The 10,562-nt window shown below is 36.0% G+C and overlaps 1 protein-coding gene across 1 annotated transcript; it reads right to left on the bottom strand.

Moving 5' to 3' along the window:
- Positions 1 to 6,647: 6,647 nt before the first annotated feature.
- LOC122610275 lies at positions 6,648 to 7,903 on the bottom strand. Its single transcript, XM_043783273.1, has 2 exons — positions 7,480 to 7,903; positions 6,648 to 7,390 (listed from the first exon to the last, which is right to left on the bottom strand). The coding sequence occupies exons 1-2, from the start codon at positions 7,901 to 7,903 to the stop codon at positions 6,648 to 6,650; spliced, it is 1,167 nt and encodes a 388-aa protein (XP_043639208.1).
- Positions 7,904 to 10,562: the final 2,659 nt, after the last annotated feature.

The raw sequence follows: 10,562 nt of genomic DNA, 5'->3' as shown, positions 1-10,562 counted from the left end.
TGCATTCAAACATTCTTTAGAATCAACATGAGCATTAACAAGCACATTATCAATAAGCACTTTTGGATAAAAAGTACGAACATTCACACATGAATTAAAAGTAACATGTCTACCAGCATTCAAACCATACACACGAGAACAAGAATTAACATTGTTTACAACATCACAAGGCCCAGCCTTGGCACCATTAACATTGTTTTTCACTGAGGACTTAGAAGATAAATTGTTTGACTTAATACAAACATGCTTCTTCTTATTACCAGCTTTTCTCCTTTGTCTTTTCTTCTTTTTCTCAACATTAGTGAACTTAGGTACTAACAACTTAGCTACCCATTTAGTATCACTATTTATGCTCTTTCCACCTGTTGAATTGACACTAAGAAGATTAGAATGAGGGTATTGAAGCACTTTTATCTTTTTAGACTCTTTTGGAGGTGCAGAAACTTCTTGTTTCTTAGGTTTATCATGAGAAAACCAGCCATATCTATCCCTATACCTAGTTGCACCATTAGAAGTATCCCTAGTCAGCTAAACTGATCTAGACTTAGACACTTTAGGTAATGAAATAGATTGAGAGTTAGACGAAGAAACATTTGGATTGATTTTCAGAAGTTTCACTTTGTTGTACTTGATTTTGGGAATGGTCTCAACTTGTTTGGTTTTGACCTGCTTATCCGGGGTAGAACACTTTGTTTCTAACTTAATGGTTTTTGTGACGGTCTTTGGTTCAGTCTTGACAAGTTTAGAAATAACTCGTTTCTTTGAATAATATGAAGTTGGAACTTTGGAAAATGGTTTTTGAGATTCTTCTTTTGTTTCAACCTTGATTTTGGTAGATTCAATCTTTTTTTCAGTTTCAGAATCAAAAACATATTCTCCCTCCATTAATTTATCAAAATCATCTTTCGTGAAAAGTTTCACTGGAGAAAGTTTCGAAAAATCAAGAATCTTAGTTTCCAACTTCACATCATGGGTAGTCTCAGGAATTTGGTCGACTTGAACTGATACATCTTTGGTCTCACAAGAAATTTGAGTAGAAGTATCAACACCTATACTAGCACTAAGCTTAGGGTGAATAACTAACTCATCAAGAGTATCACAAGTGAAAAACTTATAGAAGTACCATATCAAAACTAAACTATGTGCAAGTTCGTCATTAGATAAATCAGATTGCACATAATCATCAGCTATAACAGTAGCCGCATTTTGACATGAAACTTCAAGAGAATCAGTCAAGGTCTAAGTGGAGGAATTTGTAGATGAAACAAAAGTAGTCTGGGTAGAATGGTCTACTGAAGCACTAGGTCAGTTTGAGTAGAAACATTCACACAAACTTTCTTGGTATCTACAACAATCAATTTATCCTTTGAACTTTGATTTTGAGACATGAGATGATCAATGACTTTTTGTTGAGAATCCACCTTTTATTGTAAACCTTCTATTTGTTTTTCCAAAATAGTGGATGGAACATACATTTTAGTAGGTTTAGGTGAATTACCAATGGATTCTTGGTTTTGAAAACTCGATGCAATTTCTTCCAATTTAAAAATTGAAGACTCTTTTGTTTTGTAAGAAGCATTTAGAGCATCGTAATTAACCAAAAATTCATCTTTAGGTTTCTCAACTTCATCAATCTCAAATTCGTTATCCAATGGACGAATAAATTGTTGTACCATACCCAGTCGAAGAAATTTTTCATCATAAAAAGGTTCTATTTCATCCTTGGCTTTTTGCAATGGTGTTATATTCTCAAATCCCAACCCGAGAAGAAGATCATCTTTTGCAATTTTTGACTTGTTAAAATAGGCAGTGAAATCCAAGAGAGGGTTTTGTTCAACTTTATATATTTTCTCTTGATAGAAAAGTATATTCTTTTTAAATTCCTCAACTTGTTTTTCAAGATTTCCAATCTCAACGCCTTTTAGAAAACAAGTATGATTTAAGTCAGAAATCTTCCTTTTGAGTTCAACGTTGTTTGGTTTAGCTTCTTGAAGCTTCTTATTGAGAATATCAACATCCATTTGTCTAGCATTTGCCCGAAGCCATTCATTGGTCTTTTGAATTTCAAGATCTTGATTGGGTTTTTCAAGATCTTGAATGGTCTTTTCAAGATTAAGACATTTTTCTAATAACTTAGAATCAGGAGAGGCATTCAACTCACATTCTTTAACCAACATCCTTTCTTTATATGATTGAAAGTCTTTTTTAATTGTATCATGATCAAAAAGTAATTTTGAATATTCTTCAAGAAGTTTTGAAAATTCACTTTTGGATAATGAAATACTATTTTGCAAATTTTTGTTTTTGTTGGCTAAAGTCTTAATATGAGTTAAAGAGTAGAGTTAAGATGTACCTCATCATCAGGGTACTCATCATCAGTGCTTTCAGCCTCAAAAGCTTTGTTCTTGGCCAACCTCGCCATAAAGCAAACATTAGCAGAAAGATCTTCATCTTCATCATCTGAGAGCAATAGCCATTTGTCATTTTCTGCAAGCAATGCATGACCAGCTTCCACTTGCTTGGCTAATAACATCTTCTGCTTGTAGTACTCATAGTTCCGTTTACGAGGTTGTTTGCAATCAATAGCAAAATGACCAGGAATACCACAATTGTAGCACTTTTTGTCGGATGCTTTACCCTTCTCAACAACTTGTTTCTCATAGCCTTCTTTCTTTTCAACAATCTTTGATCTAGTTGAATCTCCTTGTTCATAATTCTTGGAATGACAGTATTCCTTCTTGGGAAATGCACTTGTTGAAGAAGTGCAGAGATTGTTATTTGTAGGCCTCGCTTTCTAGAACTTTTTCTTGAAATGCTTAGTTACTGCGGCAAGAGCTTGATATAGTTCATCTGAGACACCTTCTCTTGTAGCCATCATATCATCTCCCTCCTCATCAGATGAAGAAACAACCACCATTTGCCTTTTAAGAGCTTCAGAAACCTTCTTTTCAACAATCAATGCCAAAGGATCTGAAGATACAACTTCTGGCATTTTGTTTGATGAAGCTTTGTTTAGAACTTGATGTTCATTGAGTTTGAAGGATTCATGAAGATTATGGATGGTGAACTTGGCCAGATTTTGATGTTGCTTAATCTGTGTTCCATAATCTTCCCATTCAGGATCAAGAGCTTTGATGAATTTGATGTTTAACTCAATCTCTGATTTCTTGACATTGTTCTTCCTGAGTTCATTTATGACATTTCAGAATCTACAGTAGACAGCCTCTAGAGATTCATTTGGCAATTTGCTGAAGTTGTCAAACTCAGTCAACACATTTGTCAATCTTATTGTTGAAGTCAGTCAGATCCTTCCATTTGTCTTGCCACCTCATCCCATATCTCCTTGGCTGTATCATAAGAATCAACAAAACCATAGATTTCATCTAGTAGTGCTTTGTATAAGCATGATCTAGCTCTGTTATCTGCAGCTGTTCGATCTCTTTGTTCAGCATTCAAAAGATCAAGAGTGAGAATTGCACCGGTAGTGGGATGGCGATGAACTGCAAGTGCATTAAGAATGGAAACTTTAAGTAGGTGACCATTCAGTTGACATTCCACATAGTCCATGAATCTTTTCTTCCATAGTCCATAAGAACCACGGTAGAGAACTGGAGGTCTTGTATCGGAACCCAATGCCAATGTTTCACGAGAAGCCATTTGAAAGAGATTTGTTTTGAAACTTGAAATGAGAGTTTGAAAAAAAATCAGGAAGTGAATCGATCTTGATGAAGATCGTTCTAGGTGAAGATCGTTTTAGATTTGAGTATAAAAGCAAGATGAATGAATGGAAGATCATCTTGGAAGAAATTCAGTGGAATTAGTCTAAGTATGAAATGAAATTAAAATTGAGATATGTTTTTGGATTTTTGAAAATGAGAATTGAAATTGAATTAAAGGAATTCAAAATAAAAAATTGAGAAATGAAAGACTTGGAAATGAAACGATCTTGTTTAAGATTGTTTTAGAAATTTTCTAAGTAATTTTTGAAAAATTTGACAGAGTTTCAGTATGACTTTGGAAGGAATGAATTTGAGCAAAACTAATCATGAATGATCAGTTACCCAGGAAGTGTGTGATTCCCAATCACAACAACTTCAATTAAACAACCAAAACACACCAACTTTTAACAGACACTGAGACGATCTTGAGCAAGATCGTCCTAGAGTCAGGTAACTGAGACCATTTTGGCAAGATCGTCTTAGTTTTCTGCCTTAATTTTCAAAGTAAACCACTTTGAATTGACCAAAACCGATCCTTTCGGATTAGTTAGCCACAATCAATTCTTCACACCACAACCACTTGCTAGAACGATCTTGTGAAGATCGTTCTACAAACAACGACACACAAAGTATGAACGAATGAAAGTTCAAGCACTGAGACGATTTGCAGAAGATCGTCCTAGTGAGAATCGTCCTGAGATTATCTTCTTCAACACATCAGTTTTCAAAAACTCCATTGATGACTTTTAAAACTTCAATATCTGTCAAATTACTTGGAGTTAGAACGTGAAATTACTTGCAAAACGTTTGTTGTCACGTCCGCAACAAATCCTTAAACAAAATTCAGCTAAAAACACAACAGAATCTAAATCCGAAATTTGAGCGCCAAAATCTAAAAATTCAATCTCGAGTTCTAGGTTGAATTGAAACTTGAAACTTAAAAGGATTATGTTTGAAGCTATAAGAAATCTAAATTTGAACAAAAATTGATGATTTTATGTGATTTAAAACGATGAACAATGATGAAACAGGGGACGGTATGAAAAATAGTTTTTGAATTTGATTTTTGATGAAATTGAGATCAAAAACAGTTATGGATCGATATCAAAGTGATGTTTCTCTCTGATACCACATGAAATACCACGATTTCTGCTCTGTATTCGATCTCAACAATGGCGGATGTAAGTGTGTGTGTTCTTGGTGTGTTTAGTGTGTGTATTGAGAGAGAGTATGTGTGTGTGTGTTTTTAGACGGACTGAGGTGTAAGGGAAATTATGAGGGGTTTTTCTTGAAATAGTTATATGTACATGTATATATATGATGCCTAAGGAATGAGGAGTATTTAGCTCCTCATCCTTAGTTATCATATATCTATGATTTAACCACAAGTAAGTCCACAATCTTAATTACAATTTATCACTATTTTTGGATTTCTAAAAATTTGTTGTGCTTCATTCGGCAAGTAAGGTATTGACACCCTTAATCTTAGGACGACCATTTTTGCATGCCGCGGATGCTACCATTCATGTCCTTAAACGCGAAATATCTTTGTTAAATGGTCAAGTTAGAGTCAAATTGCCTGTTATAGACTCTAGGGATGTCGACTATAATGATATGTGCTTCAACATTGAAAATGAGTATGATGAGGAACCTTTAAATACTTATTATTCCCTTAGCTATTTAACTCATACTTGGTATAGTGAAAGTAGGGATATGAAAATTAGGTATGAAAAAGGCTTTAGTGAGTTGCATAGGGAGACCAAAGTCGGGAAGTTGGAAAATATTCTAGAAGAGACTGATAGGAACATTAAGAAAGGAGATGAAATACTGATTAAAGTGAAAGACTTCCAAGATAACTTAAGCTGGAATAATATTAAGGAACAACCCCTAACTAAGATTGACCCTTATTTGTCCACCTCTGCCCTAGGAGACCCTACTGTCTTTAAGATTCGCGGAGTTATTCGAGGAAATTTAGGATGTAGGACATTTATAGATGCTAGAGCAGAAATGAATATACTTCCCTTAGATTATCAGACAAGATATGCTAGTAAAGAGTTAGGGACTATAGAATGGGAAGATTAGATGGTCTACTTTTTTAGGAATGTGATAATTAGAGTTCAAGGATTTGTTTTTTTTTTTTGGGAGGTAAGAGGGTATGGAAGTACCCCGGTTAGTATGTATTATACCCAAAATCAATAAAGGTTCAGTCATATCATGACTGAATGTCATATCGACTATTACATGTACACGCTTTATAGCAACAACCAAAAATCAAACAAAATAAAGCGAAGTGATATGCCACTTCCTTTCCTAGCCTATCCAGCCTGATGACACAATAAACATACATAAAACTGAAACTAGATAGGCGCAATCAAATGCTACGTTATAGCAAGTAATGAAGGAGACAACTTCCAATGGGTCAAAGCAGCTTCCGTTCTCTTGTTATTCTTAAACCGCAACGACACCAATTTAAGGAGAATAATGGAAACAATAACTTCAACTAGTTGGTTCTCATGTTTCTTCTGTTGCTTGAAAAGTCTAATATTACTTTCTTGCCAAATCATATAAATCGTACCTGCCAAAGGAAGGAGATCATGTTATTCTTGTTATTCTTAAAGCAAGCTTTGACACGACGCTAGTCACTGAAATTTTCTTTGCAAAAGGAAGGAGATCATGAACAATATCATCTACTGAAACTAGATTTTGAGTTATACCCGCAGCTATGTTAACTGCTTTCTACACTCTGGTCGCATATGGACATTCGAAAAACAAATGAGAGTGCGAATCCGGTTGCGAATTGCAAAATACACATAGCGATGCCAAAGAATTATGCTGAATATCCCATTGCTGTAGTAAATCTTGAGTCTTTAACTTTCTTTTGAGCACGAGCCACAACAAAAAGGAGTGCTTACGGATACATTGTTTGAATCAAACAATGCTATACCAATCAACCAAAGGAGCCCTGTTGCGTAAATCTTCCCATGCTAATGAGACAGAAAAACAGTCAAGACTTCCTGCATTTGAACGCCATTTTAAAATATCAGCTGAATTATCCTGCAAAACAGGAACGTTATTTTGTAAAACTTGCTGATCCCAATGTGCCGATAACTTCCACAATCCATTATCCACAATATCAGCCACTTTGGTATGCAAACTGTAGCCTGTGTCTCTGATCATCCGATGTGTGACATTATTGACGAGCGGGCAACATTCTGCCCAGTTATCGTACCATGCTGAGACGTTTTGCCCATTACCAAACATAAACCAGAATTGCTTACGGACAATAGGTCGAATTTGTAACAGTTTTCTCCAACTCCAGGACAAGTTACCCCGTAAAGGCACTTCCCAAAAACTTCTTCCCCTTAGTCTATGTATATATATCCACTTGACCCATAGGGATTCCTTTAAAGCTAACAGATTCCAAATATGGGCTACCATAAGTACAACATTATAGATATCTAAGTTGCGGATACCCAAGCCACCTTCTTGGTTTGGAAGAGACACGACATCCCAGGCTACCTTAGCTTTACCTTTTTCCAACGAACCTTGACTCCATAAAAATCCTCGCAGCATCTGTTCAATTTCAGCAGTGACTCTAGCTGGTAGAATAAACACTGATGACCAGTATACATACATGGATGAAAGCACAGTTTGTATAAGCTGAAGTCGACCTGCAAATGATAAGAACTTGCTTTTCCAATTGTTGATCCGATTATGGATTCTCTCAATGGAACACCAAGGTACTTAACTGGCAACTTACCCTCCTCAAATGGTAGGACATCTAGAATAGAGAGCTTAACATGATTCAAGACATTACAAAAGTAGGTTGTACTCTTAGGAAGACTAGGTGCAAGACTAGAAGCAAATTTAAACTCCTCCAAGCTCTCCCAAACCACTTTTGCTGATTGCACATCACCACGTAAAAAAATAAGCAAATCATCAGCGAAACAAAGATTTGTGATGCTTAATTCATCACAATATTTATGATAGCTAAAAATTCCAGAATCACGAATCTTGCGCTGAAATAACAAAGATAACACCTCCATAACAAGTGTGAATAAATATGGCGACAAAAGATCACCCTGACGCAACCCTCTCTTTCCTTTAAAGAAGCCAAGAAGCGAACCATTTATGCTAATAGAAAAATAAGTCGTAGCAACACATTCCATAATCCAAGCTGTCATTTAATGAGGAAACCCATAATTAATTAAAATAACTTTCAAAAAATCCCAATCCACCGTATCATAAGCTTTATGAATGTCTACTTTAAAGGCGCAACGGGGAGGTCCTCTATCCAAATGATAATTATGCATTAATTCTTGTGTTAATAAGATATTATCAGTAATTCTCCTACTCGGTACAAACACAGACTGATTAATATCTATTAACACATCCAAGTAATCCTTTATACGATTTGCAATGATCTTAGTGATACACTTAAAAATAACATTGCAAAGCGAAATAAGACGGAAATCATTAACCCGACTTGGAGAACTAAGCTTAGGGAGCAACGAAATTACAGTGTGGTTGACCTCTTTGAGAAGTTTACCAGACAAGAAAAAAGTTTTTACATCCCTGATCACGTCATTCCCCACTAAATTCCAAGATGCTTTATAAAACGCTGCTGAAAAACCATCAGGACCTGGCGCCTTATCATCTTCCATTGAGAACATCGAGTCCTTCACTTCTTCATCAGTAACATCACGAATCATTTGAATACCTTGAGCTTCAGAGATCTTTCGAGTAAATAGTCCATGAACTAATAAAGGCTGCGTAACACCGGTTTTACCCAAAAAGTTAACATAATGATCGACAAAAACCTGTGGAACAGAATTACCATCATGTCGAGTCCCATGAGCATCCGTGATAGAATCAATACGACCTCTGGCAACTCGACTCTTCACTACTTTATGAAAGTAAGCTGAATTCGAATCCCCAACCCTTAACCAATTGATTTTTGCCTTATGCTTAAGAAATCGCTCTTCATCTAAAACAGCCCCTTTATAGGTATTCAAATATGCAATAGCTTCCTCACGCAGTGCAACATTAGTAGGGTCACCATCCAACGCCTTTTGAACCTCATCCAATTCAGCCCTGAGCTTAGTAACCTTAGAATGAAGGTTACATTTATCGTATAATAATTTGCGAAGTGGTTTCTTTAAACTCTTAAGTTTTTAAACCAACCGAAACATCTAAACTCCTTTTACCTCTTCATTCCAAGCCTTTTCCACACTCGGCAAGAAATTATCATGATGCAAAAGTAGATTTGTAAATTTAAAAGGCTTTCGATCTGAAGTACTATTCAATTGAATCTTTAAAACAGCAGGAGAATGATCTGAAGTTCGATATGGCTGAAAAAATGCATTAGCAGCGATAAACAAATCAGAAAATTATAAATTAGCCACTACCATGAGGTTTTTGAATCCAAGTAAAATGTAAGCCAGACATGTTAACATCTGACATTTCAATAACATCAATACACTCCTTAAATTCACGCATAGAGATATCAACAGAAGAAGAACCGGTAGCTTTATCCTCAAGATTAAGTGCCGGATTAAAATCACCCAACATACACCAAGGCCTGTTAGCAACAAACAACTTATACATAAAAAGATCCTTCCACAATCGACGTCTATCAGTATACTTATCATGTGCGTACACGAAAGAACACACGAGCATTTTATTATCTTTTTTGAACCGAATTTGTGCATGGAAAACCTGATCAGACTGTGCTAAGACCAAAAGGTCAACAATATCTGGATTCCATCCAAGAATAATACGAGAGCTTTTCGAACAAACAGCTCCATTCGAAGACCATCTCCAATTGGGAAAGACACTCGAACAAATAGAATCTATCTAGGCACGCATAACATGAGACTCCAAAATCGAGCAAACATACAAATGATTATCTACAATAACCTGATGAACCTCATTCTGTTTAGGGGTTTGGTTCAGCCCCCTAATATTCCATGAAGCAATGTTATACATGAGAAACATCAATAACGGGAGTGCTTACCCCCTCCGAAGTAGGTCTAGCCATAAAATCAGCAGTTTCATCGTACACCATGATCACCTCCTCATCGTCACTATCAACAACAGCCCCTCCCGTTTCTGAAATTTCCTTATCAGGTAGAACCTTAGGGTCTACTTCTTGAAGTAAAGGTTCATCATGTATTCTATAATCATTAAGTAAATCATAAGAGTTCTTTAAAGGAACATTCATATTCACCTTGGACGCCGACGCTCCACCCTTTGTAGACTGAGACTGATCAGCCTTTTGTTTCACTCTATAAATAAAATGAGGCTTTGGTTTAGTAAGATGAACACCAGCAACTTGCCTCGCATTCTGGTCTAGTTTCGCTTTCCCTTTCTTACTCACAACTTAAATAAGCGCATCATCCTTCACCCCCGAATCCTGTTTATTCTCGGTTACACAAGGAGCTTTCTTTGGACAATGCGAATCCAAAAGACCAAATATTTTACACTCAGCACATCTCGGGGGCTCCCACTCATATTCAACTTTCACAGAGACCTTAGAAAAGTCTTCACCATTAATCGAAGGGATAGCAATATAAATTTCAGATTTCAAGTCTTTTTCTGAACTAAGCTCAACAAGAGCACGGGAATAGTTATGTCTTCCCCAAGAATCAAAACATATACTACTCGTGTAAGCATCAAGTGTAATAGGTTTCCCAACTTTAGTAGCTAGCATGCTTAACCCATCTTCCGTATATGCCACCAGGGAACATTATGCAATTTAATCCAAACAAGAACCAAATTCAGTTCTTTTTTAGTGAGACATGAAAATTGATCCCATACATTTAAGAACATAGGAATCCCCCT

Source organism: Erigeron canadensis, chromosome 8 (assembly GCF_010389155.1).
Source record: "Erigeron canadensis isolate Cc75 chromosome 8, C_canadensis_v1, whole genome shotgun sequence".
NCBI lineage: Eukaryota > Viridiplantae > Streptophyta > Magnoliopsida > Asterales > Asteraceae > Erigeron > Erigeron canadensis.
Note: the sequence above shows the minus strand (reverse complement) of the source record. Positions and strands in the feature narration are given on the sequence as shown.